The sequence below is a fragment of the Ctenopharyngodon idella genome, chromosome 8, assembly GCF_019924925.1.
Source record: "Ctenopharyngodon idella isolate HZGC_01 chromosome 8, HZGC01, whole genome shotgun sequence".
In the NCBI taxonomy this organism is placed as follows: domain Eukaryota; kingdom Metazoa; phylum Chordata; class Actinopteri; order Cypriniformes; family Xenocyprididae; genus Ctenopharyngodon; species Ctenopharyngodon idella.
In genome coordinates, this window is record NC_067227.1 from 24,613,500 (window position 1) to 24,633,115 (window position 19,616).

Consider the following 19,616-nt stretch of genomic DNA (forward strand, 5'->3'; position numbering starts at 1 on the left):
AGCAGGGGCTGTGATCCCTTATCGGACTCTCCTCTATTGTGCCAAAGCATTGTGTTACCACTGCATGAGACTTTCCCTTCTGCTAACTGCATATAAAAGTCCAAACCAACCTGTCCAATGGGGAATTATAAATCAAGACCCACTCAAACCTGTACAGGTAAACATTAAGCTTCTTTAATTGACTGTTTGATTAGTTCTGTTCATGCTATTCATGTCAATGTTAACATGAATAGATTAAGACTAACATTTTCAGTCTTTAAATCCTTTTGACATTTACAATCTCCATTGACTGAGTAATTATTGTTCTGTATGAAACATTGGAATATGCAGTGGGTGTTTATTGTGTTCATGTACTGTTGCGGTCTTGATTCAATGTTTTGCTTTAGATGAGTGGAAAAAGAAAGTGAGTGAGTCATACGCTGTTATAATTGAGAGACTGGAGGAGGACTTGAAAATTAAAGAGGAGGAGTTTAAGGAACTCAAGCATGTTTTCAGGTGAGACTGATTAAATCTAATAGCTGTGACTCCACTGTAGTGAACTATTATTAATGTACACAAATAAGGCTTAAGGCGCGGACATATACAAAGTTCTGTCATGAAACTCTGGATGGCGCAGGCTGATAGGTCCTTAACTCAATTTGCTTGCAATCGCACCGTTCTCTATAGGGCATAGCTGATTGGTTCCTGCTGTTTCAGTAGCCAATGAGCTTGCAGCTCAACTTTGAAATACTTGGTCAGCGTTTGCTGTAGCAGTTGCAGCGTGCTTTCAGAAACCCTCCTCCTTCCCCAGCACCACCTGTATAGATCTGCTATGGGTAATTCATGTATGCTATGTACAGCAGCAGCATGTCTTACTAACAGCAGCGTGTCATGTATGTATTGGCAGTAGCGGAAATAATCAACAGCAGTAGCAGTGTAGCAGATCTATTCCGCCTAGGCCAGACATAATAACATTGTATATCCATTGCCATGCCAAACACTGAGAGTTGTCATGACAGAACTTTTATAATAACACTACCACAATGAGAAAGTAAATGTGAAGATCTGTTTAAGCTTGTTGTGAGCATGTAGAGTTACTGATTTCACTGTGTTTTTAACAAATTTATACAGCTCAGATGAAGCATTCAATAAAGTAAACCTGAATTATCGCACAGAGGGTGGACTGTCGCTGCTGCATCTCTGCTGCATATGTGGAGGTAGAGCAAAACAAGTTAAAAAGTTATACAGAACATTATACATGACTCATTCTACCTGACATTTCCTTTGGATTAACATATTAGTGTTGAATAAGGATATTGTACTTACTTTTTACTTAATTTCCCACTGTTTAATTTCTTGATGCATTATATTCAATTGTTATGGTACTTTCATACATTTCATTGCTTTTCTTTTTCCACTACCAGGGAATAAAGCTCACATCAGGACCCTCATGCTGAAAGGTTTGCGTCCATCCAGACTCACTCGGAATGGATTCACTGCTCTGCACCTGGCTGCATTCAAGGTCATTCAAGGGTTAATTTGGGATTCTGGGATGCTTTTCCTCTTGTAAATAATCCCAAATACTGTGTGCTAGGAATTAATTATGTTAAAAATGTGTATGATAAAGATTTAAGATGTGATAACTTGGTATTTCTTTCTGTGATGTAGGATAATGCTGAACTGGTCACCGCACTGCTTCATGGTGGAGCAGATATCCAGCAGGTGGGGTACGGAGCTCTCACGGCCCTACATATAGCCACTGTGGCTGCCCATCTTGAGGTGCGTGCTGGACCTAAAATTAAATCATATTAACTATAGGGTTTTAAACAGGGTCATTTAGAAATGTTGATGGTTATGATGACTTCATATGAGCACATTAACATATGACCGCCCATGTTTACACATCAACGCTCATTCAGTAAGCTGAATAATGCATGCAATAAAGTATTAAAGGTGCAGTAACAGAAACAGCTTGTTTAATTCTAAAGGTCAGAGACCGTGTGCGATGGTCATGTGAAATTAAATTATGCCTATTGTTAAGATTAAAGGGATGGTTCACCCAAAAATGAAAATTCTGTCATCATTTACTCCCCCTCATGTTGTTCCAAACCTACTGTATAAGACTTTGGTTAATCGGAGAGACACAAAAAAAGATATTTTTTATGAAACCTGAGAGGTTTCTGTCTCTCTATCGAAAGCCCAGGTAAACAAAACTTAGAGGATCTAAAAAGGTCATACAGGCAACCTAAAATTAAGCAGTTTAATCCAAATCATGTGAAGAGATATGATTGTTTATATGATGAACGGAATTAATTTATGCTTTTATTTACATTTTAATTTGTATTTTCGAAGATTAAACAAAGTCTTATGTGTTTGGAACATCATGAGGGGGAGTAAATGATGACAGATTTTTAATTTTTGTGTGGACTGCCTCTTTAAGTAGACCTAAGGGAGAACAATAAAGTTATCATTTAGACTAAAATGTCCAAAAAGCTGCCTCAGATGATCAAACTGTTTAAACTTTACATGAAACAGAAGTTGCGTAAGTTTTTTTTTTTCCAATTGTGATGTATATCCAAGCGAAACCGCTTCTCGAAATATTTTAATTAAATCATTGTACTATATTTTAGTTCACTAATGTTTTTTAATTAATATTTTGTTTTTTTTAGGGGATTTTATGGTGCTAAATTATATTTATGCAGTAGTTATAATCCATTTATTCACTTTTTGAGCATGGACCTGAAAATTAAATTTCCAACTTAAACTGTCATAAATCTTGAATGCTTTGGAGCACAGACTTAAGTTTGGTCTCTTTTTAAAGAAGACACTTGGCAGATTATTGCTGAAATGAAAAAAGTGAACTTGAAAATAGTTATAAAATTTTATAAAAAATGCACAAAAATACCATTTTCAATATTTATATGAAAAATATATTTTTTCTAAAGCACATTTTACTCTAAAACTGTGAGAAAATCAAAGCCATAAATCTAAACAAGCAGTGTTCCAAATTTGAGGTTTATATCTCAAAAAATTAGCTTTTAGTAATAATTTGTTTGTGCGCAGTACCAAACGTTTCCAATAGATGAAATTCGTCTCCCATTCATTTCCAGTGCGGTCATTTTTGACTGTGAACAATACAAGAGTGTATAAGTGTTACTATTTTTTGCAGGACCATTTAATTTTTTTGAATCATGTCCATAATTTTTGTGTGTGTGTTCACACAGCAAGTGCCAAAACCTTTACCAGGTTTCATACCATTCCGATGAAGTAAAAAATTCAAAAAAAAAAAAAAAAAAAAAACGTAAATTTTTTTTGGTCAAAAATGACCAAACAGCACCAGAGGGCTAAAGATTAGGAGGGCACGTGAAAAAAAAAAAAAAAAAAAAAAAAAAGATGTAATGATGTGATATTTATAATAAATACTGCAATATTCCATAAAAAAAAAAACAAGAATAGTAAATTTTGGTTTCATGGTGAATTAAAAGATCATTTGTACTGTATTTGTTACTGATTTATTTTTTGCTAAAGCCTTTTATTGAAAAGATGAAGTGAAAAGGTTCTCTACTTTTTCTCAAGGCCGTTGATATTCTCTTGCAACACGGGGCGTACGTCAACGTCCAAGATGCAGTGTTCTTCACCCCTCTGCATATTGCAGCATACTTTGGCCATGAGCAGGTCAGGATGTTCTTTGTATCATAAATGTCCATGATCTACTTAATGGCTTGCTCATGATCTTTTTTTTTTCTTGCGGGACAGGTGTGCAAGCTTCTTATAAAGTTTGGGGCTGATGTCAATGCGAGTGGAGAGGTAGGGGACAGGCCGCTCCACCTGGCCGCAGCTAAAGGCTTTCTGGGCATTGTCAAACTGTTGATGGATGATGGCAGCAAAACTGATGGTGAGAGCTTATTGATTGTACTCTAAAACTGAATTGAATCAACATTAAACTGACTGGAGCTGAATAACGACACTTTTGCCTTCTTTAGAACTTGTTTTAATAATTGATGAATTTTACATCTTGACTCTATACAGCCAATGCTCAAGACAACGAGGACCACGTTCCCCTTCATTTCTGTGCTCGATTTGGACACCAAGAGGTTGTCCGATTCTTACTGCAGGGCAGCTTTGACGTACACCCACACTCTGTCAACATCTACGGGGACACACCTCTCCACCTGTGAGTTCACCTGAGAAGTGAATCACACACAACACAAGGTGGCAGTTAAACTCAACAAATCATCTGTGACTCAGACAGCATAGTGATTCTGATTTGAGTGTTATAATTCCTTTCAGAGCCTGCTACAATGGAAAGTTTGAAGCGGTGAAAGAGATTATTCAGTTGTCTGGCACTGAGAGTCTGTCTAAGGAGAACATCTTCAGCGAAACTGCTTTTCACAGGTAACATTCATCCTGAACACCTCAGTTTGTTCAATTTCCTCCACATTTTAATTAACCACTTTTAAAGCATGAAGCAGAAGTTGCGATTAGTTCTTTCTTCCTTATTTGTGACGTATATCTGAGTGAAACGGCTTCTCGAACAAGAAAAAATGTAGGATGGGGCTTGATTTTGTCCATGGGGAATTGATTGGATGGTTGTGGTTTTCTATTGGTTGATCTCATGTGAGGTTGTCCTGCCCTCGTGCCAGTAAACACGTCATCAGAGAAGAGATGTTGCTGTTTATTTGCTCTATTTGTTTATTTTGCTATTATTACACCTCTGTAATAAGGTTTAGATCCCTGTTGATCCTATTGTCACATACTAAATCGAGGCCTAATTGTACTCTGTAGTGCGTGCACCTACGGCAAGAACTTGGAAATGGTCAAGTACCTACTCAGTCAGAATGCCATGAGCATCAACCATCAGGGGCGAGATGGACACACAGGTAGGATGACAGCAGTTATCTATGCTTTGCGTCAGTAATAATTACAGTAATTGGAAAATATTTCTGCTTTCATCATCTGTCTTGACATCTCCATGTTTGTAGACAGGTGTTATGCAACCCGAATTCCGGAAATGTTGGAACGTTTTTTAAATTTGAATGAAATGAAAACTAAAAGACTTTCAAATCACATGAGCCGATATTTTATTCACAATAGAACATAGATAACATAACAAATGTTTAAATGAAGAAATTTTTACAATTTTATGCACAAAATGAGCTCATTTCAAATTTGATGCCTGCTACAGGTCTCAAAATAGTTGGGACGGGGTCATGTTTACCATGGTGTAGCATCTCCTCTTCTTTTCAAAACAGTTTGAAGACGTCTGGGCATCGAGGTTATGAGTTTCTGGAGTTTTGATGTTGGAATTTGGTCCCATTCTTACCTGATATAGGTTTCCAGCTGCTGAAGAGTGTGTGGTCATCTTTTGTTTAATGATGCGCCAAATGTTCTCTATAGGTGAAAGATCTGGACTGCAGGCAGGCCAATTCAGCACCCGGACTCTTCTACGACGAAGCCATGCTGTTGTAATAGCTGCAGTATGTGGTTTTGCATTGTCCTGCTGAAATACACAAGGCCTTCCCTGAAATAGACGTCATCTGGAGGGGAGCATATGTTGCTCTAAAACCTTTATATACCTTTCAGCATTGATAGTGCCTTCCAAAACATGCAAGCTGTCCATACCGTATGCACTTATGCACCCCCATACCATCAGAGATGCTGGCTTTTGAACTGAGCGCTGATGACACACTGGAAGATCTCCCTCCTCTTTAGCCCGGAGGACACGGCGTCCGTGATTTCCAACAAATGTCAAATTTGGACTCGTCTGACCATAGAACACTTTTCCACTTTGAAACAGTCCATTTTAAATGAGCCTTGGCCCACAGGACACGGCGGCGCTTCTGGACCATGTTCACAAATGGCTTCCTTTTTGCATGATAGAGCTTTAGTTGGCATCTGCAGATGGCACGGCGGATTGTGTTTACCGACAGTGGTTTCTGGAAGTATTCCTGGGCCCATTTAGTAATATCATTGACACAATCATACTGATGAGTGATGCAGTGTCATCTGAGGGCCCAAAAAACCACAGGCATCCAATAAAGGTCTTCGGCCTTGTCCCTTACGCACAGAGATTTCTCCAGTTTCTCTGAATCTTTTGATGATGTTATGCACTGTAGATGATGAGATTTGCAAAGCCTTTGCAATTTGACGTTGAGGAACATTGTTTTTCAAGTATTCCATAATCTTTTTACGCACTCTTTCACAGATTGGAGAGCCTCTGCCCATCTTTACTTCTGAGAGACTCTGCTTCTCTAAGACATCCTTTTTATAGCTAATCATGTTACAGACCTGATATCAATTAACTTAATTAGTGGTTAGATGTTCTCCCAGCTGAATCTTTTCAAAATTTCTTCCTTTTTCAGCCATTTGTTGCCCCCGTGCCAACTTTTTTGAGACCTGTAGCAGGCATCAAATTTGAAATGAGCTCATTTAGTGGATAAAAGTGTAAACTTTCTCCGTTTAAACATTTGTTATGTTATCTATGTTCTATTGTGAATAAAATATTGGCTCATGTGATTAGAAAGTCTTTTAGGTTTCATTTTATTCAAATTTAAAAAAATGTCCCAAAATTTTCAGAATTCAGGTTGTATGTTGTGAATTATTTTGGTATTCTGATTGACCTTTGAAACAACAGGTCTGCATAGTGCCTGTTTCCATGGACACATCCGACTGGTCCAGTTTCTTTTGGACAATGGGGCAGATATGAATCTGGTGGCTTGTGACCCCAGCCGTTCCAGTGGAGAAAAGGATGAACAGACATGCTTAATGTGGGCCTATGAGAAAGGTTAGTTCGGTACATACTTATACATCTTATCCCATCCATCCTATCCCATCCATCCATCCATCCATCCATCATCTATCTATCTATCTATCTATCTATCTATCTATCTATCTATCTATCTATCTATCACAATTTAATTTATGCTCTTGATCTATCACATTTTCTAATTCTAAAGGCTAAAACTGAAAAAAAAGCCTTGATATTCATGTATGTGACTGACAAATATACATTTTACTTTATACATGTTATGATCCATGTCTGCATGTTCTTTTTAGGCCACGATGCCATTGTTACTCTGCTAAAACACTACAAACGGCCTCAAGACGATTCCCCCTGTAATGAGTATTCTCAACCAGGAGGGGGTATGAAACACTCTCCACATGTGGCCTGACAGATCTGTACTGTGAATTAGCTATAAGGAAAATTCTGTTGCTGTTGTGAATTTTTGGGAAAGTATGAGAAAGAAAAGCTCATTTTTGTTAGTTGTGTCTGTTGCAGATGGGTCTTATGTTTCTGTCCCCTCTCCCTTGGGAAAGATCAAAAGTATGACTAAAGGTAAAACAAACACACATACACACACTTAGAGCTGACGCACAGAATCACTGTTGCTATGATACTATTTTTATGTCCTGAAATACTGCTACCCACAGTCACCAAAATCTTCCAAGAGTCAGTGAGTCAGAAACTGTCTCCAAACATCCTCCCACTGCGTGATTGCTACAGTTTAAGCCTTTAGTTTTTATCTGCCACAGATGTTACAAATAACATAACCCATCTTTCATTACTCATCGGCATATGTCAACAACATAAGCTAAATGAAACATGATTAGAGTTTCATAAAATGATTGATGTGAGGATATAAAACAAACTCCTGTTTACCCTCTTTTCCCCTCAGAGAAGGCAGATGTGCTTCTCCTGAGAGCAAGTCTTCCATCAAACTTCCACCTTCAACTCTCTGAACTGGAGTTTAACGAGATTATTGGATCAGGTATGTCAATTTAATAATAAATATTAGCTCTCCATGAGTCCCCACTGAACTCTAATCGACTAAAACACTGCAACCATAGGCTCCTTTGGAAAGGTCTACAAAGGAAGGTGCCGCAATAAGATAGTTGCAATTAAACGGTAAGAGCATTTTACTTGTTTTTTTTTAATTGTCCACATCACGTATACAAAGCAAACTGCATGACCTTCGTAACTTTCCACAGGTACCGTGCAAACACGTACTGCTCAAAGTCAGACACTGATATGTTCTGTCGGGAGGTTTCCATCCTGTGTCGTCTAAACCACCCCTGTGTGATCCAGTTTGTGGGGGCATGTCTAGACGACCCTAGTCAGTTTGCCATTGTAACGCAATATGTGTCTGGAGGATCACTGTTCTCGCTGTTGCACGAGCAGAAGAGGTAATTTTAAGAATATATATATTCAGACTTTTTTTTCTCGCAATTCAGACTTTTTCTTAGAATTGCGTGATATAAACTCGCAATTGTGAGTTATAAAGTCAGAATTGCGAGATATAAACTTGCAATTGCGAGTTATAAAGTCAGAATTGGGAGATATAAACTTACAATTGCGAGTTATAAAGTCCGAATTGGGAGATATAAACTTACAATAGCGAGTTATAAAGTCCGAATTGGGAGATATAAACTTACAATTGCAAGTTATAAAGTCCGAATTGGGAGATATAAACTTACAATTGTGAGTTATAAAGTCGGAATTTGGAGATATAAACTTACAATTGCAAGTTATAAAGTCCGAATTGGGAGATATAAACTTACAATTGTGAGTTATAAAGTCCGAATTTGGAGATATAAACTTACAATTGCGAGTTATAAAGTCCGAATTTGGAGATATAAACTCGCAATTGCGAGTTATAGTCAGAATTGAGTCAGAATTAAACAATTCTGACTTTTTTTCTAATTCACAATTTCGAGTTTATATCTTGCAGTTCGGACTTTATGACATGCAATTGCGAGTTATAAAGTCAGAATTGGGGATTCTGAGAAAAGTCTTTTTTTACCCTCAGAATTGGATTTTACAACTCGCAATTGTGAGTTATCTCACAATACTGAGAAAAGAAATCAGAAATGTGAAATATATTTTGCGATATATATCTTGCAATTCTGACATTTTTTTTTACCCTCAGAATTGGACTTTATATCTCACAATTCTGAGAAAAGTCAGAAGTGCAAGATATAAACTCGTAAATTGTGAGAAAAAAGTCAGAATGGCAAAAAAAGGTCAGAATTGTGAGATATAAACTTGCAATTGCAAAAAAAAGTCAGAATTGCGTGATATAAACTCGCAATTGCGAGTTATAAAGTCCGAATTGGGAGATATAAACAATTTTGACTTCTTTCTACTCATAATTTCGTGTTTATATCTTGCAGTTCGGACTTTATAACAGACAATTGCGAGTTATAAAGTCAGAATTGGGGATTCTGAGAAAAGTCTTTTTTTACCCTCAGAATTGGATTTTACAACTCGCAATTGTGAGTTATCTCACAATACTGAGAAAAGAAATCAGAAATGTGAAATATAAACTCGCAATTGCGAGAAAAAAGTCAGAATTGCAAAAAAAAGTCCGAATTGTGAGATATAAACTCGGAATTGCAAGAAAAAAAGTCAGAAATGCGTATATACATGCGTATGTGTATCTTGCAATTCTGACATTATTTTTTAACCCTCAGAATTGGACTTTATAACTCACATTTGTGAGTTTATATCTCACAGTTCTGAGAAAAGGAATCAGAAATGCAAGATATAAACTCGCAATTGTGAGTTGCAATTCTGACATTATAATATCTTGCAATTCTGAGAAAAAAGTTGTAAACTCACAATTGCAAGAAGAAAAGTCATTAGGATTTTGAGATAAAAAGTCACAATTACCTTTTAAATTGTTTTATTTCGTGGCGGAAACAAGCTTCCATAAAATGTGACCAGAAGAGAAATTTGAAGCAATCCCAGATCTGTTTATACATTAAGACCTGCATCAATGCCAATAAGTGTCTGATTTCTTCTTAGTGCTCCATATGCAGTTTAAGGTGATCATCATCTCATTGATCTGTTTGAGTTGGAACGATGGGAGTGTGCATTGATCAGTGGCAGGAAGGAGGTGTTCACTTAATGATGTCTTTACATCCAGAATCATTGATCTGCAGTCCAAGCTCATCATTGCCATTGATGTGGCCAAGGGCATGGAGTATCTGCACAATCTGACCCAACCAATCATTCACAGAGATCTCAACAGGTTAGTCACCATCATCATCACATGCTTCGTTCAATAACCTTGGCGTTTCTCGGTCCATTTGTTAAAACCATCCAATTACATGATAATCAGTATATTTTTAGACTGTCAATACTGGCAGCGATGATGAAACAGTATTCTGAGCTCTTTGTTTTAAACCTCCCTTCACCTAGTGATATCTTTTCAGTCATAATATTCTGCTCTATGAGGATGGACACGCTGTGGTGGCTGATTTTGGAGGTAAAGAAAGCCACACACACTTAACATGACACCTGAACCAAGTCTTACCTCACTTTATTTAGTTAGAATAAAAACAGTTGAGTCAAAAAAAAAAACTACTTTTGAATGAAATGTACTTTTATGTAATGAAAATGCTTCTGTATTGTTCTGCAGAGTCTCGCTTCCTTTTGTCTGTGGATGAGGACAATATGACTAAACAACCAGGGGTACAGGCATTCTGTGTTCTTGGTTAATTCTGTTTATTAATTAACACCTCAAAAAGGTAATGCATTAATAGCTACCTACAAATCCTCTGTAAGCAATTTTAACTACTTAGTGCTTACACTGCGGTTTTGGCTCTCTTGTACGTCACGTTAAGTACGTCAGTGTGTCTTTAGGGAGGCATGTGTGCCTGTCCTTTGGGGTTAGCAGGCATTTTGTTTTGTTTTCGTCATTTTGCTCCCTGATGCTGTGCAGAACCTGCGATGGATGGCCCCAGAGGTGTTTACCCAATGTACACGCTACACGGTGAAAGCAGACATGTTCAGCTATGCCCTCTGCTTATGGGAGCTGCTCACGGGCGAGATTCCATTTGCACATCTCAAACCAGGCACTGCACCTCTCTATTCACTACTGTAATAGCTAATACTGACACACAATGCCCTTTAGACCGGGTTTCCAGCTAACATGTACTAAGAACGTTTTGCTAACATTCCCAATGAGTTATGAAAACGTTATTTCTGAATGAACATTTAAATCGCCGTTTTTTAAAATGTTTTAAAAATGTTTTTTCTTGGTTATGCAAATAATTTTAGCATTCTTCAAAGTTTATGGGAATGTTACTTTTGAAAATTCTCTGAACATTCTGAAACAAAAAGCAACATTTAAAAAATGTTAGACAAACATCCAACTAAAACAATGCTTCATGTTTTGTGCTAACATTTTGAGAACATTATAACTTTTATATCTGATAACTTTTAAACGAACATTCTATTAACGTTACTGGAAGAACGTTTGTTTATAACTTTGAGAGAACCTTGTGAGAACATTAGCCAAAGCTGGTATACAAGCTTTCTTTAACTTGGAATTGCAAATGAGTTTTCACCTGAATTGTCATGGTTTGAAAATCAAGTGAAATTACAAAACAAAATGTTATTAGTATTATATTAATATAATTGTGATTACATTTTAATTAAAAATGTCTCAAATCTGTGTGAATTTTTTACAGCTGCAGCTGCTGCAGATATGGCGTATCATCATGTCCGTCCTCCGATTGGATACTCAATCCCCAAACCCATCTCAACACTGCTGATGAGGGGCTGGAATGTCTGTCCAGAGGTAAGGGACCCACATCTAGCATAAATATGCTAAAAAAAAAAGAGGTCACATGTCAAAAGATATGCACATTCACTATGAACTTTAATTAGCTGTGATTTGGTATTTTATCAAATTTAGTTGCTTCTTAAGTAAAGAGGTGAGAGTGGTGAGAAGCACAAAATTATATAAAATATTATTTAAAAAAAGAATCAAAGCTGAAATAATGAGCTTAACCTAATTTAGGAATATTCAATTTATTAAAATTTAACAAATTATTTTCTGTTGCCTTATATGGCCCTATTAAATCCATTCATGAACTACCTCTCTGCCTCTGAGTCTGTTTATAATCAGTCAGAATACCCCTTATCTCATTAGCTCAGGACAAGTTGTATTTCTATTCCTGTTGATAAGCATCCAGTTGCTAGCCTACCATGTCTCTCTACAACAAACCTGTGCCAGGTGTTTTCTCATGTACAGCGTCTTTGCAATGCTCTCAGCGCTGGTCCCTCAGGTGCGTGGCAGAAACTGTGTCAAGCGTGCTTATTAAGAATGTGCCCTGGTCCAAAGCGCAGCTTGACACTATTCTCTGTAGATCACAGAGCTTGTGCTAAACAACACATTAAAAGAGCCAGGATTTTTACAGCTTGTACTATATATATATATATATAAATTTTCTGAATTGACACAGTTGGTTGCAGCAAGGATAGTAGTGAGGCAGGATCTATACGCAGCTGTCACTTTATTTAACAATAAACAAAAACAAAAAAACACAGGACAACAGGAGAATATTGGAACGCAGGTGAATTAGAACCAACTAAACACAGACTAAAATGGACCAAGAACAACTGAAACTGAGGGCTATAAATACACAAGTTGCGCCCCATATGACGCACAATACACTATGCTATACACTCAACTGTGTAGTGTATGAATTTTATAAGATTATTTTGTCATTCGTCATTGCAGCCCCATTGTGTTGTGCATGACATTCCGCACAGTAAAAACAGTAATATTGTGAAATATTTTTTAAATGAAATGTATTCATGTGATAACAAAGCTGGATTTTCAGCATCGTTACTGCAGTCTTTAGTGTCACACGATCCTTCAGAAATCTTTCTAATATGCTGATTTGCTGCTTGAGAAAATGTCTTATTAACATCAATGTTGAAAACAGTTTTACTGCTTTATCTTTGCAGAAACCATAATAAACTTTTTCATATTATTCTTTGATAAATAGAAAGTATTTATATTCTATTTGAAATAGATTTTTGTAACAATGCAAAAATCCTCACTCTCACTGTAACTTTTGATCAATTTAATGAATCCTTTCTAAATCCTAATTTAGAAAAAAAAAAAAAAATACTAACCCCAAACTTTTTAACATCAGTTTATATATGCTGTTCAGCAGAGCAGCTGCTTGAATAGCCAGAGATACAGTATGTTTCTGTACTTTAAACAAACCTCTCTGATGAAAATCCCCTATTTTTGACTCTCTGTGACAGGAAAGACCTGAGTTTTCTGAGGTGGTTGCCAAACTAGAGGAATGTCTGTGCAACGTGGAGGTAGGTTGCATACACGTAACACTCATCCACTATACAACATTGTTCTCTTTGTCCAATACATATTCGTATGCATTTCTATGTGTGTCCAGCTTATGTCTCCAGCCTCCAGTAACAGCAGTGGTTCTCTTTCACCCTCATCCTCCATGGACAGCCTTGTAGCACGTGGCAGTCCTGGACGAAGTCACGTGGCTGCCCTCCGTTCACGCTTCGAATTGGAATACGCCCTCAATGCCCGTGCCTATGCATTTTGGACCCAGAAGTACACATACAAACACACAGGCACCCTAAGTCTACCACAAACATACATACTATTCAAGAATGAGACCATGATATTGCAAAAAGAAGAGCCCATCCACCAACCTACTGCCAAACTACATAGAGACATTACCGAAAAAAAAACAAATAGAGGCCATTACATCATACCTATGCATTAATGGAGGAGTCAGGTCACCTTGCACTTTTGTTTGGTCAGTGCCATGCAGTCCAACCACAACACTTCTGTACAGTCTAAAGTACTGTTGCTTGGAAACTGAGGCATGAAAACAAAAGAAAGCGACTGCAATGAAACTTGCATGACATTCACACTGAGAACCTTTGCTGGTGGTCACCTCTTAATTCTTTATGGGTGGTGATGAATGTGTGTGTGTTGTGGGGGAACCTGGCAACTGTCAACAAACCCACCAACAAAGAAATTTCAACAAGGGACTCCGACTTTGGAGCCTAAATTAGACATAATCTTTGCAATATGATGTTTTATGTAACTAGATCTAGCAATGTAAGCAGTTTGGTGGTATGAGCAATAAATCAGGCTAAAGTGACACTGTAAATGAATAAAGAGAAAACAAATTCAATAGAGGATCATCTGAGCAGGACAAACCCTGCAAGGCCTCATTGAGCTGATATGACAACAACAACAAAGAAACAGAAGTGTATCCTATTTAGATTCATTAAAATTTCATATCACAGAAGAATCGTGATTGTTCTGTGGTCTTTAGCGTAAACCAATACTAATCTCATTGTTGAATCAAGCCTCTCTTTTTTTTTGGACAGCTCTGGGCGGAGGTCTTCACAGGGTTTGTCTCTGGATGAGCTGAGGAGGAACATGCAGTTCCCACCCATCGACAGAAACGGTTTGTGTCCAACTGGAAGTTATCAAATGTGTGATTCATCTGTTTATGTAACAGCTTAATGGGGGGCAACTTTGTTTTTCATTTTAATTCACATGGAATATGGCAACAATCATGTTGATATAATCCATGTAAATTCATTCTGAGGTTAAAATTACATTTTCACAAAGATGAGAGCACTCTGTGCGTGTTTTTCAGCATATGGTGCAACAAGTGGGTGGTTGCATTTGAGTGTGTGTCAGTCACTGTGTTCTGTGCTATTCCCGCAGGGTATGTGTCAGATCCCATGAGCACCATGCGTTTCCATTCATGCAGCAGCAATGGAAGTTTTGAGGACAGCAACTAGAAGCAGCAACTCTCTGAAGAACATCACACGCAAACAAATATTCGCATTCATGACATGTCTAAATTACCATAATCATGAGTTTTGACTTAAAAAACACTATTCATGTCGTTGTCAAACTCAGAATTTTCTGAGAGCTCTGACTTTTACCACTCAACCACTGTGACATTATCTATTTAAACAACCAAAATGGCACGACAAATGTTAATCAACATCAAAACCTCACAATGAGTCATATAGGCGATGAGTGTTGTCATAGAAATTGAAATTGAATTGAAATTGAAATTGTTGTCATAGAAACTAATAATTCCAAGTCAGAGTGCGTGAACAGCTCTTAGTAGAATCCCGGAATTGTCAACTTGTAATTACGGTAATTCCGACGTGACCACACCATAAGAACATCCATATAGTATAAGGACACACGTTCAATTTAGATTATTTTTTTGTATAATAATAATGCATAATGTGGTGTTACATTCAGCATACACACTATTATCTCAGTTTGGATTTTAAAGAGTCAAAAAATTTTGTACAATGTTTTTTTTTTTTTTTTAATATTGTGTTTGGTGTTTTAATGTGTAATGTGTTTAAAGTGATATCTGGCAGATCAGGACACACATTCGTGTATTTCAGCATTTTTATTCTAATTTCAAAAGCAATAACCATTTTTTGACAAAAAAGCCAACGAATGAAACAGGAGCTTGACAGGTTATTTAAACGACTGATGTCACTTAACAACACAGGCACTATTAGAGCAATTTGGCCTTGCTTCTGGGTTTGAAACATCTAAAGTTTTGATTCTAACTCTCATGGTCTGCATGATTATGAGCAATAATAAAAGAAGAAAAAAAATAGAAAGAAAGAAGGTATCATAGCAATGTATGTGAACTGATGATGGATGATTAATCCAGTGTAAAATCATGAGAACACCATTAAACTAATGCCAGAAATCAGCAAGGTGTTCATGTCATTCACATCACACTGTGCAACCGCAAATTAAAGTGTTCCGGATATTAATTAGGAACACGGAGGAAAGTGCAGGCATTAGTCTTTTAGTTAAGGTATGCATGTCTGAAGTGTGTCGGTATACTGCTAGTGCAGCCTAACCAACTGGAGGGCTCCACTTCATGAATAATTAAATTATTTGTGCTGCGTGCTTTCTACGGTGTCTATTTTCAGTGGGATGTTGATAGCTTCCCTACCAAGCACACAGGACTCACTATGGTTCTCTGATAAGGAAAAGGAAGTGCCATTATTTCAATCCCATCAATATGGGTTGAGGCAGGGGTGTCCAATCCTGCTCCCGGAGGGCTGATGTCCTGCAGATTTTTCCAATACACCTGTCTGGAAGTTTCTAGTAATCCTGAAGACCTTGATTAACTTGTTCAAATGTGTTTAACTGGGGTTAGACCTAAATTCTGCAAGACAATAGCCTGCAGGAGTAGGGCTGGACACCCCTTGGTTAGGTGAAGGATTTACTATTGTACTAATAACTGTTCTCCGTGTGAGCAGTCGTTAATCTCGGATATCCTGCGGGCCCAAAAAATCTTGAGTCATCCAATGAGAAAGTGCTTAAGGTCTCTGTGCTTAGAGTCTGTTTGAATTGGCCATCACTTACTTTTGTTCTCCTGTTTCCATTCACGTTCCTGCTTCCATCTGACTGTCTGGAATGGAAGTCTACACTTGCTGTGTCATCTTGGCTCCCATTTTCCGATTTATTGACAATTGTGAGGTCTGTAATTACTGTGATTGTCGGACTCTGTGGCTCGATATTCTCTGACTGAGGTTCATGCTCAGGTTTCAAATTGTCTTCCAAACTCTCCAAGGTCTCTTTATTACTTGCTTCCTCTGTTTGGGCTAAATGTTTGGTTTCATCAGTCATATTTTGTTGATCACATTGTTCGGACTCTTTTACATTCAGGTCGACAATTCTAGATACATTCTGTTGTTCTGTTTCAGATGGGGCTTTGTCTTGAATGTCTTCAGATGTTGCTGTTGTCCCCATGTTTATGACGTCACCTGATGTCAAAGTTTCCTGTCTAGCAGTGTCTTTTTGAATGGTGTCTTCATTATTACTCTCTCTAGACCAGGAAGTGACCAAAGAACCTCTAGTATCTCCAGCCTCCTGGACTCTTTCATCTTTGGTTGAAGATTGTATGCTGTCTTTAGAGTGATTACTGTAAGCATCTGCTTCTACGGCCTCAACTTTAGTCTCTGATTTCAAGCTTTCGACTACAGACTCTGTGTACTCATTGAGGTTGTTCCTTATGGGAGTTGCAGTTTCATCTCTACTCTTGAGTGTTTCATCAAGGCCCCCAATATCAGTACTTGGTGGTGCATCTGTAGCATCTAACACTTCACCGTTTAGTCTCTCCTCGGTTTCTTCCGAGATGAGACCCTCTTCATCGAGGGGTTCGATGAACGTCTGAAAATACTTTGACTCTTGGTGTATGTTAATCCAGTTACTCACTAGATCCAAAGGTTGCGCTGTCTCACTGTCCATCCCTTCAGGAGCATCTCTACTTCTCAGTTCATCATCAGTACCCTTCAGTTCTGGTTCCTCTGCTGTAACTTTAGTTTCTGCTGAGACAATCTCACTTTCTGTATCCTTATTGACTATCGTCTGTGTTATCTGAGGAGTTATGTTTTCTATGAATGTTGTTGCAGAGGTTTCTGATTCTTTGTCAGCCTCTTCTTTGTCATCCTCTTTGTCAGCGTTTTGGTTGTCACTGCCCTGGTCCTCATGTTCACCGCCCAACTGAGACTCTATTTCTGAGGGAATAACTTCAGCATTCAACTTGTTTTCTATCTCATGCTCTTTGCCATTATCGTTTTCTTCTTCTTTCATATCTTTATCAGTCTCTGGCTTTTCATTGTCATCTATAACTTCTTGAGCACTATCACCTGTCTCACCCTCTGATTTATCTTGCGTTTCCTCTTGGAGATAATCTTCCACCTTCTCAGCCTCCTCAAGACCGACGTCTTGTTTCTCTCCATTTTCAGCATCTATGTTACTATCTTGCAGGTCATTATTCACCTCAGCAGGTTCACTTAGTTCTTCCTTGGTACTGGCCTCTGTGTCATCCTTGGGCGCCCTGCTGGAACCCATTTCATTTTGTTCTTCCTGTGAAACTGATTCCTCATTTTGGTCTTCAAAGATGTCTTCTAATTTTTGGACTGTATTCTCACCAGAACCATCTCCTGCCTCTAATGTATTCTCACTAATCTCGTTTATATCTGCCATCTCCTTCTCTGGCTCTTCTATCAACTTTTCTCCTGTTTCTAACTCATCCTCATGCTCTTTGTCTTTTGCCTCATTCTCTACATAATTTCCATCTGTTCCCTCTGCCATCTCATCCATCTTCCTGTCCTCTTCTTCTTCCCCTTCCTGAGACCTATCTTCCATCTTTTCATCCTTCCCTTTATTGATTTCTCCTTCAATCTCAACCTCACTGTTCGTTTTCTCTGGCCCTTCTTCCTCGGCTCCATCGCTAAGTATGTTTCTAACCTGTTCTCCATCTTCTGTTTCTTTTTGTTCATCATTCACACCATCATCCTCTTTTTCATTACCCTCTGCCCTCACATCTTGACTTTCCCGTGACTCATTTAGTCTATTTAGAGCCTCACTAGACAGTTCTCCATCTTCATTTTCTTTATGGTCAGCATTCACACCATCATTGTCTTTTTCTGTACTGTCCTTATTTTGTTTATCTTCTACTTTTGATTCTTGGTCACCCTCTAACTCATTTTCTTTCTCGCCAACTTGGATCTCTTCATTCCCAGGTTTCTCTGCCTCCTCTACTGCCAGATCTTCACTTGAATCCTCAACCTTTGTCTCATATTTCTCTTCACTAGATTTTTCACCATCTTCCTCCTTAACCTCTAACTCGTTTTCTTTCTCGTCAACTTGAATCTCTTCATTCCCAGGTTTCTCTGCCTCCTCTACTCCCAGATCTTCACTTGAATCCTCAACCTTTGTCTCATATTTCTCTTCACTAGATTTTTCACCATCTTCCTCCTTAACCTCTAACTCGTTTTCTTTCTCGCCAACTTGGATCTCTTCATTCTCAGGTTTCTCTGCCTCCTCTATTTCCAAATCTTCACTTGTATCCTCAACCTTTGTCTCATTTTTCGCTTCAATAGATTTTTCACCATCTTCCTCCTTACACTCTAACTCATTTTCTTTCTCGCCAACTTGGATTTCTTCATTCCCAGGTTTCTCTGACTCCTCTACTCCCAAATCTTCACTTGTATCCTCAACCTTTGTCTCATCTTTCTCTTCACTGGATTTTTCACCATCTTCCTCCTTACCAACAGAGCCCTCACAATCCACCTTGCCATCTGTCTTCTGTGCCATTTCCCCAGGTGACCTATCATCCCCAGCCTCATCTGATAGGTCTTCTCTTTCATCTCTGTCTGGCTGTCCATCGCTCCTCCTCTCTATGTTCTGATCTGCGTCATCAGCGTCTCGCTGCCTCTGAGTGTCATCTGCACCTGTTTCTGTATCATTCTCTGTATGAGATACCAAATCCATCTCCTCCATCTCTGGAAACTCAGTGTCTGTATTTCCAGCGTCCAGCATTTCAGTATGTGTCTCTGGTTCCTGCACTAATGAGTCTTTCTCTTCTTCATTAGACTCTGTATTAACCTCTGCATTTGTATTGTCCCCGTCCTTATCTTTCTCCTGCATGTCCTCAGTCTCAGTTTTTACTTCCTCTCTTTCATCTGGTTGTTCAACTTCATTTGTCCTCTCACTTTGTTCTTCCTTCTGCATTTCTTCTATGTCTAAAGTTGGCTCCTGCGTCTCTCCTATTTCTTCTTCTGTGTGGACATGAGCCTCCTGTACTCTTTCCTCACATACAGACTCCCGGGTCTTGGCTTCACTTTTCTCTGGAATATCATCCTGTGTGTTTGATGGTTGTGGTGAAGTGAAACTCTCCATTTCTGTTCCTGTAAAAGTGAGCATTTACAATTAAAACATTTCAGATTTATACATACTTACAAACACAAAACTTTTAATGTTTTTGTCTGAGCACTGCAG

General features: G+C 38.2%; 2 protein-coding genes across 4 annotated transcripts in view; one reads left to right on the forward strand and one right to left on the reverse strand.

Moving 5' to 3' along the window:
* Positions 1 to 15,528, forward strand: tnni3k (TNNI3 interacting kinase). The gene is made up of 25 exons (XM_051903182.1): positions 1 to 157; positions 387 to 495; positions 1,111 to 1,196; positions 1,404 to 1,501; positions 1,648 to 1,758; positions 3,556 to 3,654; positions 3,736 to 3,874; positions 4,009 to 4,153; positions 4,270 to 4,374; positions 4,765 to 4,859; positions 6,614 to 6,763; positions 7,036 to 7,122; positions 7,259 to 7,315; positions 7,656 to 7,748; positions 7,828 to 7,885; positions 7,969 to 8,163; positions 9,906 to 10,010; positions 10,195 to 10,247; positions 10,401 to 10,453; positions 10,704 to 10,836; positions 11,455 to 11,564; positions 13,046 to 13,105; positions 13,195 to 13,364; positions 14,156 to 14,235; positions 14,502 to 15,528. Exons 1-25 carry the CDS (start codon positions 118 to 120, stop codon positions 14,576 to 14,578), a joined length of 2,508 nt encoding a protein of 835 aa, XP_051759142.1. The 5' UTR covers positions 1 to 117; the 3' UTR covers positions 14,579 to 15,528.
* Positions 15,199 to 19,616, reverse strand: part of erich3 (glutamate-rich 3) — a 15,200-nt gene continuing 10,782 nt past the window's right edge. For all 3 annotated transcript variants that reach the window (XM_051903179.1, XM_051903180.1, XM_051903178.1), the window contains one exon: positions 15,199 to 19,525. In XM_051903179.1, coding sequence (XP_051759139.1) covers positions 16,062 to 19,525 — 3,464 coding nt within the window. In that variant the 3' untranslated portion in view covers positions 15,199 to 16,061. The remainder of the gene's footprint in view (positions 19,526 to 19,616) is intronic.